The 17,218-nt window shown below is 39.0% G+C and overlaps 1 protein-coding gene across 1 annotated transcript in view; it reads left to right on the forward strand.

The window, feature by feature from the left end:
- LOC110963055 (pikachurin) overlaps positions 1–17,218 on the forward strand; it is a 33,872-nt gene that overhangs the window by 11,701 nt on the left and 4,953 nt on the right. The window contains exons 7-24 of the mRNA XM_051951239.1: positions 1,190–1,356; positions 5,456–5,530; positions 7,517–7,629; positions 7,780–8,027; positions 8,703–8,890; positions 9,121–9,221; positions 9,312–9,412; positions 10,369–10,513; positions 10,752–10,941; positions 12,265–12,390; positions 12,824–13,067; positions 13,173–13,284; positions 14,142–14,258; positions 14,872–15,052; positions 15,571–15,594; positions 15,815–15,893; positions 16,461–16,604; positions 16,913–16,996. Of these exons, the coding sequence (XP_051807199.1) occupies positions 1,190–1,356; positions 5,456–5,530; positions 7,517–7,629; positions 7,780–8,027; positions 8,703–8,890; positions 9,121–9,221; positions 9,312–9,412; positions 10,369–10,513; positions 10,752–10,941; positions 12,265–12,390; positions 12,824–13,067; positions 13,173–13,284; positions 14,142–14,258; positions 14,872–15,052; positions 15,571–15,594; positions 15,815–15,893; positions 16,461–16,604; positions 16,913–16,996 (2,439 nt within the window). The remainder of the gene's footprint in view (positions 1–1,189; positions 1,357–5,455; positions 5,531–7,516; positions 7,630–7,779; positions 8,028–8,702; positions 8,891–9,120; positions 9,222–9,311; positions 9,413–10,368; positions 10,514–10,751; positions 10,942–12,264; positions 12,391–12,823; positions 13,068–13,172; positions 13,285–14,141; positions 14,259–14,871; positions 15,053–15,570; positions 15,595–15,814; positions 15,894–16,460; positions 16,605–16,912; positions 16,997–17,218) is intronic.

Here is a 17,218-nt window from a genome sequence, read left to right on the forward strand (position 1 = left end):
TGACAGTGTTTTACAACCACGAACAATGTAAAATTTTGATTTCTAAAGTTGTTTCCAAACTTCTACTGCTCTGCATTAATGGAGTTGTAAAGCTGCATATTCGGCCACATCCGTCTACATCTACTCTTGGTCTAATAGCTTTAAATAGCTCTATTTTTACAGTGATTTCTGTGTAGCTGGTCTGGTCAGTGTACCATTTGTGTTTTGACATGAGGGTCAGTTGGAACATGAGAAAGAATGAACTTTATTCTCCTTCTAGGAGTATCCAGCCTCACAAACAGGACCTCCCATGTCTAGACGGGTCCTTTGGCTACAGTGTCAAGGAAGTTGAGGTCAGAAATAATTTGCCTGGAGCCCTCTGATGATTTGCCAGACATAAATAATTGAAATACAGAACGAATTTTAAAGAATTGTTTAAAAGAAAAGAATAAAAGAGTTGTAAAGATATAAAAGGAAACCAACTTTAACAGCACAGTAGTTCCCCTTCGTGGTGGAGAGTTAACACCCTGTGACTGAGCAGAGAGGGAGAGACAGAGGCAGAGAAACTGTCACTTAGTTTGAGAAAACGGACATGAATCAGTGTCTGCTTTTGCACGCCAGGGCATTTTCCACACAAAAGGGCCATCACAGACACAAATCTTCCCCCTTACATCAAAAGGGGCCTTAGTGAAGAGAGACATTGAGTGTTGGTGAGGATGACTCTATGCAACAAATAGTTGTGGCTCCAGGCTCCCAGAACACAAATATATAGCAACTACAGATTGATGCTAGAGATGGTTTCAAAAAAATCACTTTTTCATAATTTTATTTTGTTTTATTGCTTTGCTTTTTTCAAAACAATGCTCTGATTAAATCAAAAGATAATGTTAGAGGGCCTCGAAAACAGCAACAACGACAACAAAAAACTCAATTGATTTTTCGGTTTTGTTTCATTTTTTGAAGAGAATGTCCTAACTGTACTCTTTGCAATCACTTATAGATTTTCTCAACAGCAGGAGGGACACAATCAAGTAAAAGATCAGAATTTTGAAAACATCCTCATAACAACATATCATTTTCCAAGTTTCTGAAAGTGAAGAAAAAAAGATATACAAAATGCAGAAGTTATAGAAACACTTTTTCTACAGGATTATGGTCCCAGTCTGTGTATGTTTATGACTGTTTGTCTTGTTTATTGTTTTTACCTCAGGCCAGAAATGGACACGGAGTGGACGTATATTCGTGAGCCCATTGAGACCAACTCCATGGTTCTGAAAGGGTTAATCCCAGAAACAGAGTACCAGTTTGTTGTCAGGTCGGTTAACGTGCACGGAGTTAGCCCACCCAGCCACATCAACAACCCTGTGCGCACTCTCGGTAAGACCCAATGTTGATGTCTGAGTGATGTTGACAGCCAGGAAAGCTTCATCTCAGCCTCCTCATTAGCCCAGGTTTGACCACATTTAAAAACAACCCGTTTCAGTTTAGCTTCAACAATACACCCACACACAACTAAACAGACTATGTGTACTTTTTGCATCACCAGTTATCCTCACAATAAAACATTTACCAACCACAGTGTATAAACCTCAGAGTTAAAGTGGAGACTGTTGCAGTTTTCTTCCAGCAGTGATGCAGCAACAGAAGAATTTGTTCCTAAAAATAATGTTCCTACAGAGCTCAACTGCATTCTCAATCATGATTTGACGGACCCATATTTTCTCCTAAATTGCATGTGTTTGTGACGTATCACAAGTACAGTGGGGAAAATAAGTAATTGATACACCGCCGATTTTAATTTTTCTCACTCACAAAGAATGGAGAGTTCTGCAATTTTCATCATAGGTGCACTGTGAGAGACAGAATCTAAGCAAAAAATCCAGAAAATCCCATGTATGAGTTTTAAATAATGAATTTGCATTTTATTGCATGAAATAAGCATTTGATATAGCAGAAATATAAACCTGTGTTTACAGTTACAGAGGTCAGACATTTCTTGTAGTTCTTGACCAGGTTTGCAAACACTGCAGCAGGGATTTCGGGCCACTCCTCCATACAGACCTTCTCCAGATCTTTCAGGTTTTGGAGCTGTCGCAGGGTAAAATAGAGTTTCAGCTCCCTCAAAGTTTTTCTACTGGGTTCAGGCCTGAAGACTGGCTTGGCCACTTCAACACCTTAAAATGCTTCTTATGGAGTCACTCCTTAGTTGCCATGGCTGTGACCTAGCTACGACCAGTCTTCAATGCTCTTACTGAGGGAAGGACGTTGTTGCCCAAAATCTCGCGATACATGACCCCATCCATTCTCCACTCAATATGGTGCACTTGTCTTGTCAACTTTCCAGAAAAGTACCCCTAAAGCATGATGTTTCCACTCCCATGCTTCACGGTTGGGGTAGTTTTCTTGGGATTGTACTCATCCTATACCAAAAAGTTTTATTTTGGTCTCATCTGACCATGAGACCTTTTCCCATGCCTCCTCTGGATCATCCAGATGGTCATTGGCAAACTTCAGATGGGTCTGGACATACACTGGCTTGAGCAAAGGGACCTTTCAAGCGCTGAAGGATTTTAATTCATGATGGTGTAGTGTGTTACTAATGATAACCTTTGTGACTGTGGTCCTAGGTCTCTTCAGGTCATTGACCAGGTCCTCTGTGTAGTTCTGGGCTGATCCCTCACCTTTCTCATTCTCATTGATACTCCATGAGGCGAGATCTTGCATTGAGCCCCAGACTGAGGGAGACTGACAGTCATCTTGAGTTTCTTCCATTTTCTAATAATTGTGCCAACAGTTGTTGTCTTCTCACCAAGCCACTCCTTAGACAGCTCTTTGGTCTTGCCCATGGTGGAGTGGTTGGAGTCTGATTCATTGAGTGTGTGGACAGGTGTCTTTTATACAGGTAATGAGTTCAAACAGGTGCAAATAATACAGGTTATAAGTGGAGACTAGGAGGGCTTCTTAAAGACAAACTAACAAATCTGTGAGAGCCAGAATTCCTGCTGGTTGGTAGGTGATCAAATACTTATTTCATGCAATAAAATGCAATATATATATATATTTTTTTAAAGTCATACTTTGTGATTTTCTGGATTTTTTGTTTAGATTCTATTGCTTTACAATCAAATATCTACGTATAAACTTCAAACATGGTGTGAATAGGATTGTATTTTTACCCCAAGTGTGATATTTTCCACATAACTTTGATTCCTAAACCTAACCATGCAGCAAGTGAAGAAAAACCCTTCTCTAAGAATAATCGTCTGGAGTTTGGAGACAGAAACTCCAGTCTTCTGTATAAAAGTTTTGTTCTTTGGATTGATGCCTCAACCTTCTAATGTGGACTTTTTAAACCCTTATTAAATTGAAACGTTTCTGACTACATCTTTCCGAGAGAAAATAAATTTCTCTAAAATAAAAAAAAGAGAGAGAGAATTTATTTCCAATTTAATTGTATAGGAACTGAATTTCTGTGAGACAGGCTAGTTTGTACAGAAAACCAACACATATGAGAGGGACTTTTATATAAATCACACTTTTACTATTTCCACTTACCAGATTTGGTCTCAGTGAAGCTGATTTAGAGTGATTTGAAGTGCCACTGCATGAAATTACACGGATTTGTTTTTTTTTTTCCTGAAGTCTTGCTATTTGTTATGCATTTTTTCCAGAATTTGTGAAATTTTATTTATTTTTTTCTTACATTTTGGTCTTTAAGAGACTCACAGAACCTCCTCATATTATAATACCAATATCATACAAACATTGGAGTAAATATAAATAGAATAGACAGTGTATTTTCTATTCATTCTCACTGGTAAGGTTTTAACAGAGTGCAGTGAATGTAGGACAGCACCTGGCAGTGTGTCAGTGGGCTTTTGTCACTGGAGCCTTGGATGATGCAGATGTAGAGCAACAGTCATTTACATTATTATTTTTGATGTACGTGGGGGGATGGTCAAGACTGATTGATATTAAAACACAGGCATTCACACAGGTGTGCGGCAGACACACAAATACACAAACTGTGCATGCAGCAATAATGTCTAATGGAACAGTGACATTCACATTCATACATACTTCTGTTTGTGAGCACTTTTGTGTAGATATTTGTGTATTTATGTGTGTGTGTGTGTGTGTGTGTGTGTGTGTGTGTGTGTGTGTGTGTTGTGTTTGTGTGTGTGTATGTGTGCGCGCACATGAGGATTTAAGAGTATGATAACTCTTGAAATTAAACAGCCATGTAAACACAATCACATTATCCAGAGTTAATGGCATCATGCAGCTTTACACGCTATGTTAGCTCAGCTGTCAGTGTAAACTGCTCTGATCGAATTAAGTGTTCCAAGTCCTACAAGAGGCAGAGAGACTGTTCTGGACCGACAGATACAGAAGGAGAGGTTGTGGTAGAAAGATGTTAATAAGAATGATGTCAATGAAAGCCACATGAAATAAGAAGAAAGGAGCCAGTTGGAGAGACACAGAGAGGCAGACTGACAGCGATGAAGAGATGAGGAAGCGTGGTTTCTCAGCAGGGGATAAAAGCGGGTTACGTCCGAGTCTCATCAGACAGGATTAAGGACGGGATGCCAGACCCCTTCTCTGCCCATCCACACTCCTAATGGATGCACACAATGCACCACTGCTTGAGCGAACAGCAGGGGTGGGCTTGACTGACTGACATACTTTTCTTGTCGCTCTCTCTGTGACAGTTCGTGTGTGTGTGTGCGCGTGTGTGCATGTGTGTGTGTGTGTGTGTGTGTGTGTGCTGGTTAGAAACAGGGAGGTATGGATTGAGGGGGATTGTTACACAACAGCAGATTAGTTTGCCAAGGGTTTTTTTGGGCATCTTCCCCCCTCCCTGTATGCCACCACTTGGTATTCAGGATTTACTGTTATTAGGCTGTGCTAATTAAATCTTGGCATCCCTTCAAGCTTAAAAGTCAAGTTTTGTGGACAATATATTCAATAAATGAATTGTTTAAATACATTTCTGGTATCGCTCCACAGCAAGACTCCTGGAATATGTTATATTTTTAAACTTCCAGGATTTGATCTGTTTATACATTTAAGGAGGCAGAAGAGCAAGGGGGCAAGAGGGAGGGGGATTGTTATGTAAGCTAAGATTAAGCTTTCTCAGGGTGAGGTGGATGGGAGGGGATATCTTAGGTTGAACATGCACCTAACTGTTTTTGTAGTTTTTCATGCCGTAGTGTGTAGACAAGAAATCATGAACATCTTTGTCATGCTTAGGAAGACATGCAAAATATCAGTATAAAATAACTTGCTTTAATAGTTGATCAGATATTGTCTTTAATTACTGCATTACTCATTTAATAAGTTCATAACCTTAAACACTTATGGCTAACATTAATTCATTAATGTGGCTGGCGAAAAAATAACATCAATTGTAGCAGTAAATTTCAGATCATGTTCATGGTTTTCACTGCCTGGTTTTCTCTTTGCACATTATGAGCTCCCTATGGTGCTTTTCTGCATCGAGGAGACACTTTCCAGTATGTGGTGCAGCAGCCTGGTTACAGACTAACAGGTAGACTCACTGGCAGCTGGATTACTGCTGTCAAATTATCATCATCTTCATCATCATTGTCAGTTCAATGTAATCACATTTGCCACTCCATTATCATTTGTTACAGGGAAACACTGATAGGTTCCAGTTCTACTTCTTCCCAATCAATGTTTTCAGTGTAATGCTGGAAGCTTCAAACTGTGCAGAGACAGATGCCACTCTATTAGCCAACAACCACATCAGTGCAAATAAAAACTAAATTCCCTCTGCTACCAAGCAAGTAAAATGTCAAATAAAGAAACTGGCACAGTTAATCAGCACATATGTAACACGTCTTTTTCCAGAATGTTTAAACTGGACATCGATGGCATGTGTCTTACATTAGTTACCTTTGTGACAGCTTTGATGATATAAAAGCCAGTTAGGCACTTTTGATTGGTTTCTCTGTGACTGTGTGACGTTGAGCCAACAAGGTCGCAACCTTAAATGTCGATTGAAGTGAAAACTGAATGGTGGGAGGCAGGGAGGGAGAGCTTTTCAATTCAGTTCAATGCAGTTCTGTTTAAATAGCATCCATTGGTGGCATAAGTCACAGCCAAGTGAAGTCTTTGCAATATTATCGAACGAAATCCAACAAATCTAAAGATTCTCTTTGAGCAGCTCTTTGGCAACAGTGGGAAGAAAAAAACTCATCTTTAACAGGAAGAAATGTGCGGTAGAACCAGGTTCAGAGAGGGCGTTCATCTGCCTCTACTGGTTAGGGTGGGGGTAAAGGAGAGAGAGAAGAGACAAACAAATGATGCATAAGACAGTAATACACACTGGGAAGGTTGGTGAGGCCAATAAATGCAGATCAGAAACGTGTAGCTGCACAGTCAGAAATACCTGCAGAGAGAACAAAAAAAAAACACAGGAGAGAGAAGACACAAAGTTAGTGGCATGCAATGGGGGTATATTAATGTATGGAGAGTGAAAAGGAGGAGAGGAGAGAAAAGGAGAGGTGCTGAGTGCATCATGGGACGTCCCAGAGGAGTTACATTTAGGGTCAGCTGAGCTAGCCCAAATTATAAACTTTGTCAAAAGGAATGTCTTAAAGGTAGAGTCTGCCTGCTGAACGCAACCTCGGAGCTGGTTCCACAGAGGGAGGAACCTGATTGCTGAATCCTGAGTTCTGCTTTTGGAAATTCTTGGAATCACAATTAAGCCTAAACTCTGTTAGCAAAGTGCTCTATTGGGATAATATAGCACAATAACACACAATAATGTAAGACACAATTGTGCAACACACAGTAAACAATAGCAATTCCTGTGGGGTGCACAAGCTCCCGGAAAACCCACAGAATTGGCTCCTATGACCACACTAAATCCACCACAGAAAATCCCATCATTCTTCTGCCTCCCCTGCAGTCATTATTGTTTGTTGTTTGGGTCATGTTCATTGTCACCACTGCCCTGGTGTACGTGAAATATCACTGTCATGCATGGTAGTAATACTGCAAATGTAATACAGAGGGAAAGTCCAGACTTGCACCACTGGTGGTCCTATAAAATGCCAGTGTTAAATTCTGTGCAGCCTAACCTGTCATATGCTCATTTAAAAAGAAACATGCAGAAAAGGGAATGAAATTATTGAAATAAAGTGTATGCTTAATAGAGCTGAAGGAATTCAGCTGATACACCTGATACAATCCCTTTCTATCCAAACTGGACACCTTGCCTGACACGTCAATGAAAGTGAATTTTTAGGAATGAATTGAATTAATTAATTTATGAATGAATATACATAATAAACAAATTTAATGCAAATTTACTCTACATTTGCAGTGTCACTCCCATATTTCTTGTTTTCTAACTATGATCATTTGGTGAGTTTACCTTTTGACTTGAATTTTACCATTCAGCTGGTCATGGAAATGTTTTTCCTTTCATTTACTGAAGTCATCATGTATTTCTTTGATCAGCATGTCGTAAAGGTCATGTAACACTCATCAATCATATTTGTAACAGGTGCATCAGATGTTGGCAGTGGTGATTATGGAAGTTACATCACAGACTCCAGGAACAAAGATGAAGATGGATTTGATATTGACGACTCTGATTATGATATCTTTATTGAAGAGGTGGGTTTAACAAGCCAGGCTGGCTCGACTTTATTTAGTCTCACAAATAGAATTCAGGAGGACGTAGAGTTTATATGACCTGCTGAACACAAAAACTTCAAATTGCACTATTATGTTATGTCTAAAATGTTACTCTTTTCTGTTTCCTAGTTGAAGCCATTCCCAGGTATCAGTCAGGACAACAGGAAGTCCCAACTCCGATCACATGCTGGTCCACCATCTGGTCGAAACGTTGTTTACCGTATGAACACTATCGCTCCTCCTAGTGTTACCACCCCGCCACTTTCAACCACCACCTCGTCCATCTTACCAGACTTCACAGATCTGGTTTTCTCAGTCACTTCAGAGCGCAGCAGCACTCCTGACACTCCATCTACCACCACACTTACCACCACCAGGTCAGAACATATAGCTTAAAATTCAAAATTATTTAACTGAATGGCTATTTAAACGATAAATCTGGTAAAGTTTGTCAAGTTTTCAGTTAAGAGGCAGTAGTGGCCTACACCTTAAAAGCAAAGGTGAACATTTATAGATGAAAAAAAACAGGGAAGCCAGGAAGGGGTTTTTAGTTCTTTATCTGAAAAAAAAATCTCAGTTGTTATTGCGGTTCTTCTTCCTCTTTGACTGCTAGATAGCCATCTCTCCTGGCTGTCTGCCTTTTCCTAAAAGCCACCTACAACTGACTTTTCTTTTTCTTTAGCTTAATTATTTGATAAGTGTAATGGTTGAAGCAGTGAAATGTCACATCAGTTGAAGTGGCCAGTCTGGTTGTAATACACAGTGTGCCATTAACTGGAGCAAATGCTGTCCTAACTACCCCTCTGTTGCATTTGAGTGAAAATTTTGCCTTTTGCTGCCAGAAACCACAGAGGACAAAAAGAATCTCCAAGTGTATGGATCAATTTAAAATCAAATGTCATCTTTTAAAAAACCTGAGTACAGAATGGACAGCGTAGAAAATTCCTGATAAAATTGCAGCAGAAAGTGAAATACAGTAATCAGCTAAAACATTGACCAGGAACTTGCCTTAAAAGATTAAACTAATTACACCTGCCTGTCTTCCTCCTCAGCATCCCTTTATCCACCACAACAGCCACTCCGACCATGTCGCCCTGGAAGGGTGAGGTTCCTCGCGTCTACGATCTGACCTGCGACGATACTGTGTGTCCTCCAGACAGTTTCTGCCTCAGCGATTATGACGGTGGAGGTTCTCGCTGCCACTGTAACCTCGGACGAAGAGGAGACACTTGTACTGAGGGTGAGAAGCACAGCTGCATTTCTCTTTCACTTTGCATAGATTTTTAAGTGAGTGAGGTTAAAAAGAAGATTTAAAACAAAACTGCTGGCTTACGCTCACGTTTTAAAAATGAAAGGGATGTGATACGGTAGTTCTTCATTAAAGCGGCAAATATGTGACGCTTTTAACTTCCAGTCCACCTCCACTGCTGCTATAAATATATCATGAGTTAATCTTTTCTTCTTTTTCAGTGGTGTCTGTGAACTTTCCCAGGTTCTATGGTTACTCTCATATGACCTTTGAACCCTTGAAAAACTCTTACCAGACCTTTCAGATCACTTTGGAATTCAAGGTAAGACATTGTCTTTTTTTAAAAACTTAGGTTTTTTAAAAAATCTTGTCAGTGATAAAACGTCTTTGAGACAGTTTCTGTGTGGTGCAGACAGACTCTGAGGACGGCTTGCTGCTATACTGTGGAGAGAATGAACATGGCCGTGGAGATTTTACCTCTTTGGCTTTGGTTCGAGGCAAACTTCACTACAGGTGCGGAAGACAGTGACTCATACTCTGCATGCACAACATGTATCACTTATCAGTTTAAACTTTCAAAGGTTTGGCAGAGAAATTATTAGTAGCTAACTACCAACGGCCAAGTAAAAAACATAAATCATACTTCAGTACAATGCTAGCTATAACATACCATTGGTTGAAACCAAAACACGGGGTTTTGTAAAAACAAAGAGCTTAAGGAACAAAGCTTGCAATTATTTAAAAGCATTACAGCCAAAAAAGAGCTAAATATTAACATGAAACCAGTAGCTGATGCAAGATGAGTTGTGTTTTGATGCTTTGCTACAGAAATTAACTGCACAGTAGACAAAATTTGACAACTTGAATCATTCGAAGCACCATTTATCTCCAGTGAAATGCCATAATGGAGAGTATACATACAATGTAAATACTTTTTTTTTTTTTTACATGTAAATAGAATAGTCTAGCATTTTAGGAAGTACCATAATTGCTTCATTGCTGACAGTTAGATGATTGGGGGTATCTGTTCATTAAATATGAAGCCAGGATTAGCCTGGAGACAGGAACAAACAGCTAACCTCACTCTTTAAAGGTGACAATCCACCTCACACTGTCTCTAAAACTGACTGATTAGCATGCTGTAGCCTCGTTAATTTAATCTGAACAAAAGCTGAAATATAAATACAGCTGTGTTTAGTAAGAACAAAATAACAGGCAGGTGGATTCTGCTGCCTGGCTGGCAGTTTCTGTCTGTTTTCCGTCTTTGTGCTAAGCCAGCCTGTCAGCTGTAGTCTCATATTTACCATCTCAGTGTGAGAAAATAAAAAAATGCAATCGTCAAAATGTCATAGTCCTTTAATGAAATACATTAAAAGGGAAACTGGAGTTAAAGACATCAAGAATGCAATCAAGGGAGGTTTGTCCATGACAGTAGCTGTAACAGTTCCGTTTGATTTTTCTCTGTGCAGGTTTAACTGCGGTACTGGAGCAGCTCAGATAGTCAGTGAGAGTCGTATAGTTGTCGGTCAGTGGCACACAGTGACTGTGTTCAGGGATGGCATGAGTGGCTGGCTCCGTATGGACAACGACACCCCCATATCCGGACGCTCACAGGTAACATTATCAGACAGAAGATAAAGGGTTTCATATACATATTGCTATAGCACAACATTTACATTTTTAAGTTAAAATAGAGATTTAGAGCATATTAAAGAGCCTCAGCTCTCCTGTTGTATGTCAGTGTTTTCAACAAATAATGGGGCATCTGTTTTAAACATTATTGGCTTTCCAAGGATCAGATATGAGTGTGCTTGCAGAGGCTGAAGCTGATGTACATTTTGTTCTCTGTCAGGGTCAGTACACCAAGATCACTTTCCGCTCGCCGCTGTATGTGGGTGGATCCCCGAGTGCTTATTGGCTGGTCAGAGCAACGGGGACAAACCGTGGTTTTATTGGCTGCATTCAGAGTCTGACCATCAACAACAAGGCTACAGACATCAGGCCCTGGCCTCTGGGCAGGGCTCTGAGTGGGGCCGATATAGGTGAGGAAACATATAAGATGTGTAAAAGTGTGTGTCATGAATGTCATTTTTCTTTTGCCACTGGAACATGACTTTTAACAATGTTAAACAGATGAACCCTTAAGCAGCAGTAATCAACAGAGTCTTCAATTAGACTTGGACGGCAAGATTTACCCAGTACACAGCCTGGTGCTAATGTTGTTTCACCGTATTTCAAAGAAGTGAGAGCTAGCATCCATTGGTTAAAGTGTGTGAAATAAACAAAAAAGGCAAGCAAACATGTTTATATAAGAAAAGAAATGTTTGGCAATTCAATTTTCCTCAAAATAATAAGGAGCAGTGAGCAGAATTTTTGATGGCTAGCAGAGGCATTCAAAACATGTTTTTATGAATGTGGTCAGAATATTGAAATTAAAATGAAAATTGAATTGAACTGAATTTTGAACATTTGATGCAGGTAATTCAATTTATCCTGAAAACAACTAGATAAAGCTGTTTTTCATGCAGCAGTTACACCACCCTGGCCCTGGGGATAAAGGGTTGGTCTTCATCCACAAATTTTATTTTTTCAAATTGCGCATGTTTTGTGATAAGTTACAGCTATTACATACCTTTAAATTGTCTGTTGGTTTTCGTAATGTTCTCAACAATCCTTTTTTTTTACCTTTACAATTATAATTTTCGCTCAAATGTTAGATTTAATGTGTACAAAAGTAGCTCTTTGTACACCGATTTCATTAGGCAGCTATGCAGGAGAGGGCTGAATGGATCACAAGTTTCAAACTGCATCTCTATCCTGCAAAAATATTTTCAGCTGGGATGTTTTTCTGCTTGACCTTTATATGCCATCTTAAATATTAAGCGAATGTATTCCTTCAGGTTCATTAGCAAATCCAGCCAGCAGCATACGTTTTGGAAATACAATTCAACCGTATGAGATTTTAGGCACTCATTTTGTAGTAATCTGCCAATTTAATGTAAGCAATATTGAACTAGGCTATGTATAGTGTAGCATTTACTGTTTTGTTTTTCTAACTTCTTTGGAATTTGGTATTCATGTCTTCAATAGTTCATAGGTAACGTGAATAGTGCAGACTTACAGCCGCTCCCTATTTAAGATAGTTTCACTTAGTCAAAAAAACATCTTCTTGATAAAAATCTCACACCAAAATGCTGCAAATAAATGTATTTTTGCAGTTTCTTTTATGAATACACCCCTTTCTTGGACTATACGCAGAAATAATAAAGCGCCCACTGAAATGGCATTTGTTTTGTACATGTTTGCACGTTTTTTTTTCAGTTATCTTTGTAGACACATAAGCTGATTCTGTCCTCTTGTCCCAGGTGAGTGCAGCGACAGTGTGTGCGATCTGGTCAGCTGCACCAACGGCGGCGCCTGCTTTGCAAACCGTGCCGATGGCTACATCTGCTTGTGTCCGCTCGGCTTCAGAGGAGCACTTTGCGAAGAGAGTGAGTCAACTCCACTTTGCTTTTTCCCACACCTGCAGACAGAACACACACGTCTTATTTACAAGGAACAGTTGCGTAAGTAGAAAATAAAAATCACTTTGCGGTTTCTTCTTACTCAGTGGCTGGCATGTATTGTCACATAGATCTTTTAAGGTAATTACTCAACAGTTGAAAGCAATATGAAGAAAATTGGTTAAGATGAGGATTATTATTTCTTACATGGAGGCAGAAGGATTGATTACCTGTCAGATCAGCTTTCACACAATATAACCTTCCACTTTTTCTCCTCGCCCTCATGTCCTTTCTCCTGATTTTCTTGTTCTCACTGCCTTCTTTTTCCTCCTCTTCACTCTTAATCACCTTCATGCTGGCTCCTCTTGTTTTTCTTTCTGACTGCCTGTTATTGTCTCCTGTCCTCTCTCCGATTCCTCAGGTTTCTCGCTGTCCTCGCCGCTCTTCAATGAAACGGTGTTTTCGTATGCCGCCATCCCTTGGCCTCAGTCTTCTCAGAGTTATCTGTCCTTTATGGAGTTTGAGGTGACATTTCGGCCGTCGCTGCCTGACGGGGTTCTGCTGTACAGCGATGACTCAGGCAGCGGAGACTTCCTGGCTATAAACCTGGTGGACAGATATGTAGAGTTCAGGTTTGACTGCGGCTCTGGAGGAGCTGTAATAAGGTACAAGATAGATCCAATCTTAATCTGTTCTGGGTTTCTTTCATTTTCCTGTTGCTTTTCTAACTAGACTGTCAAACACTTACGGTGTCATGATCCATGCTGCAGGAGTGAGGAGCAGATCAGTCTGGACTCATGGCATGAGCTGAGGGTATCTCGCACAGCAAAGAGTGGCATCCTACAGGTGGATAGCCAGAAGCCGATGGAAGGAGTTGCAGAGGTATTTTAAATCCATATGTGAAGCTTGAAAACTGTATTATGACATTTTTTTAAGAGGACAGAAAAACTTCACAAAAAAAGCAACAGCTGAGCCTTCACATGCATCCATTTGGTTCTGAGAGCTACATAAATAATTTTACTTACTTTCAGTCAAAGCAATGTGGCTGTCCTTTCAAAGTCACCTTTTTGAATATAAAACACTCATCTTTTAGCCGTAGTTTGGTCCTCCAACTCCAGAGAAAATGTCATATTGCCCTGTGCTCATCTATCTTAAGTGATAGATAAGCCTTTTTTAATCCCACAATGCAGAAATTTGCGGTATTGCAGTAGCAAAGGGGGGTAGTGCAAGTATGTAGGGAACATCAGTAGAAAATTGTTATGAACAAGAAATATACATACATAAGTATTGGTAATAATGCACAGATTCTCCCATGAGGAGAAATACTGATATTGCACAGATTCTTAGAAGAAATCAAAAACCTTCATAATGTACATGTTCATGTGTTGCTGTTGCCTTGCTGTGGCTTCATGACAATTCAATGACAGTTCTGACCTTTTAACATCATCATGTTCTCACCCTATATAGCAGAAAACACAGTTTTTACAGTGAGTTTCTAAGATGAAAATGGGAAAATTTTGGCATTGTATGATTTGTTGTTTCTTCATCTTCCATGAGTTAACTTGATTAAAACGCAAAGTGCATTGGGAGGGGAAATTATGCGATCCTTGGTTAAACATATGATTTCTTGACCAAGACAAGAATTATATTATGGGCAAACACGTTCATTTTTATGGAATAACTAGATTTTTCTCTCAATGGTTGACATAATTAACCTCTCTGTCGTGTTTACTTTGCAGGGAGCTTTCACTCAGATCAACTGCAGCTCACCTCTGTATATTGGCGGAGTGCCAGAATACGATAAAACCAAGAGGACAGCAGGTGTAAAGACGCCCTTCACTGGAATTATTCAAAAGGTTAAAGCTTCTACACAGTCTAACATCAGTATTTAAATATAATGTTAGTGTTTTGTGATAGTTATTGCACAAAGATCATTTCTCATTCATTTAATTTCAAGTCCATCTTGATACATCTTTCAGTTGCACAAGTCAACAACCTAAAAATAACCATAAATAATCAACATATATACTGTACACTCTAGTCCTGCAGAATTTTTCCTTTTTTGTTTGCAATTTCTCTCCATATTTTGCAATATACAAAACTGACATTACCATTACAAAAAATATACTGTAAAGTTTCATGTATAATGTAAAATAACCTGTAGCTGTGATAGCCACAGAAAATATTTTACTATTTAATTTAAATTATATTTTGGAGGATGATTATAATTTTTGATGTATTTTAATTTTAGTACTGCACTGCTGTAAATACATTTCTAAAATTAGAAAAATTAGATACAGTTAGTGATGATTAACAGAAAAAGTATGGAAAAAAGTATTTTTCACAGATCTGTTTGTTAAATGAGCAGTACTAACAATATAATTACAAACCTTTCACATCACAAAAGTCCTTCACTTTCTCTTCCTCTTTCTTGTCCTCCTCTCTGTCTGTTGCGTTTTTCCTCCCCAGCTGATACTCAATGACCGCACCATCCCAATAACTACTGGCTCTGCTGGTGGAGTTAATGTAGCAAATTCAGTGCATCCATGTGTGGAAAGTCCCTGCGCCAATGGAGGGACCTGCAGGCCCAAGTGGGATGGATATGAGTGTGACTGCCCTCTAGGGTATGATGGGAGGCACTGCCAGAAAGGTCAGTTGCTGAAAGAATGACTCTCCTTCATATGAAATGCCTCCATTTTAGTGTCATTTTTCCTTGTCGTCATAGATTTTAATAGAGTGCAAGTTTAGTGATTTTCGCTCCGACAATTACCTGCACAAAGGTTTAGAGGAGTCTGGTAGCAGAGCATTTCTCATTTTGTTGCTCTGTGATTAGAAACTATCAAATGGTATCACATTATGAAAGGAATGTGTTGTTCACACACTGTTGATAAAAAGAGTGGGAAAAAATTAGGCTACTTTTGAAGATAAGAAATAAATATAATTCTTTTGTACAATAAACAATATCTAAGACACACTTAGTGGTTTGAGCAAGCAAAGAAGAGGAGCATATGATGCATTAGGTTTGTGTTCAATACTTTATTTATCTTTTAACCTTTGGCATGATATCTTCCCTCTGTAGGGGTAAATGTGTTTGTTTCTCATGTAATGTCATGTGAAATAATATTTTGGACAACCTGTCTTCTCTTATTTAATGCTTCCATTGAGCAGAGTGTGGAAATTACTGTTTGAACAGTAAGTTTTCTTCTGTGAATTCACAAATCAGATAGCAACAATCTGCACATTATAATTATCTGTTGTTACATTTGGAAATACACAATCATTTTTCCTTTTTGTATATTTCTAAATGTATAAAATAAAAATTTAGTCCTATAGCTCAGCTGTAGACTCTAGATAAATGCTGTTGCTGCCACCTTGTGATGGGATGAAATTATAATTTTTTTTCTCTGCCCAGCTGTGACTGAAGCCATCGAGATTCCACAGTTCATTGGCCGAAGTTACTTGACTTATGAAAACAGAGATATACTTAAAAGGTTGGTAGTGACCTGTATGTAAATTAACATGCTTGATATGTTAAATTATTCTCATACTGATTCTTAATAGTATGATAAGGACGTTCTGTACATGCAAAATAAAAAGTATACACATACACACTCGCTATGTATATGTCAGGGTAGAGACTGCAATTTGGTAGAAACTCCAATCCTACCAGTAGAGATTTGCCAGGGCTAAGGTTAAACTTTTAAGGTTAGGGTCAGGGGTCAGGGCAGGGGTTAGATTAAAAGGTCAGGGTCAGTTAAAGTTAGGGTCAGGGGTCAGATTTAAAGTTCCATCTCTACTGGTAGAGATTACAATCGCAATCTCTACTGGTAGAAACTCCAATTCTACCAAATCGCAGTCTCTACCCTGACATATATATATATATATATATATATATATATATATATATATATATATATATATATATATAGTTTATTTGCTGAGAAGAAAAGGCAAAAAATAATAAATTATGCTTGGTATTCTTACAACACTAACTTATATTGTGATGTTCTTGCATTACTTGTCCAGCATGAATATTTCCCTGTTTTTTTTTTTTTCAGAGTGTCTGGATCCAGGACAAACCTTTTCATGCGCTTTAAGAGCACAGCAAAAGACGGCTTGTTGCTCTGGCGAGGAGACAGTCCAATGAGACCCAACAGCGACTTCCTCTCCTTGGGGCTTCAGGATGGTGCTCTAATCTTTAGGTGTTTACTTGTTTGTGTAAAATATAAAGGACAGCATGGTGTAAGCTTCCAACCATTCTTGTTGAAATATATCTAAGTTATAATGAAACTTTTATAGTCAAGGTGTGAGTTCTTTGTGGTTTTTCTTCTGAGAGCAGGTAGGGAGTTTAAGCTCCCAGTAGTGGCAGAGCTAAAATAAGACACAATGTCCGAGGCAGGATCATGACCTCAAAAAGAACCACAATTTATCTGGGCTGTACCACTCAAATGTGAATCCAATGCACCTGCTGCAAGCTAAATTCCTCATATGCATTTCCATCATCTTCTAGTTATAACCTGGGCAGCGGTGTGGCTAACGTTGTTGTCAACGGGACTTTTAGTGACGGAAAATGGCACAGAGTCAAGGCTGTGAGGTAAGCTCTAATAAATTGTCTTTGTTTGGAAATTCTGTGAAAGAGATGCTGCAACACATCTGACACTATGGTTTGCTTTCATTTGTCTCAACAAAGACATTAAACCTCAACACTGACATACAGTACCTCATTAACACCTCATGAAGTTGGTATGGAGAGCACGTCAGCAAATAGTTGCATATTTACACACCTAGTAGACATAAGTGAGTGCAGAGATAAACT

The sequence above is a fragment of the Acanthochromis polyacanthus genome, chromosome 7 (genome assembly GCF_021347895.1).
Source record: "Acanthochromis polyacanthus isolate Apoly-LR-REF ecotype Palm Island chromosome 7, KAUST_Apoly_ChrSc, whole genome shotgun sequence".
Lineage (NCBI taxonomy): Eukaryota > Metazoa > Chordata > Actinopteri > Pomacentridae > Acanthochromis > Acanthochromis polyacanthus.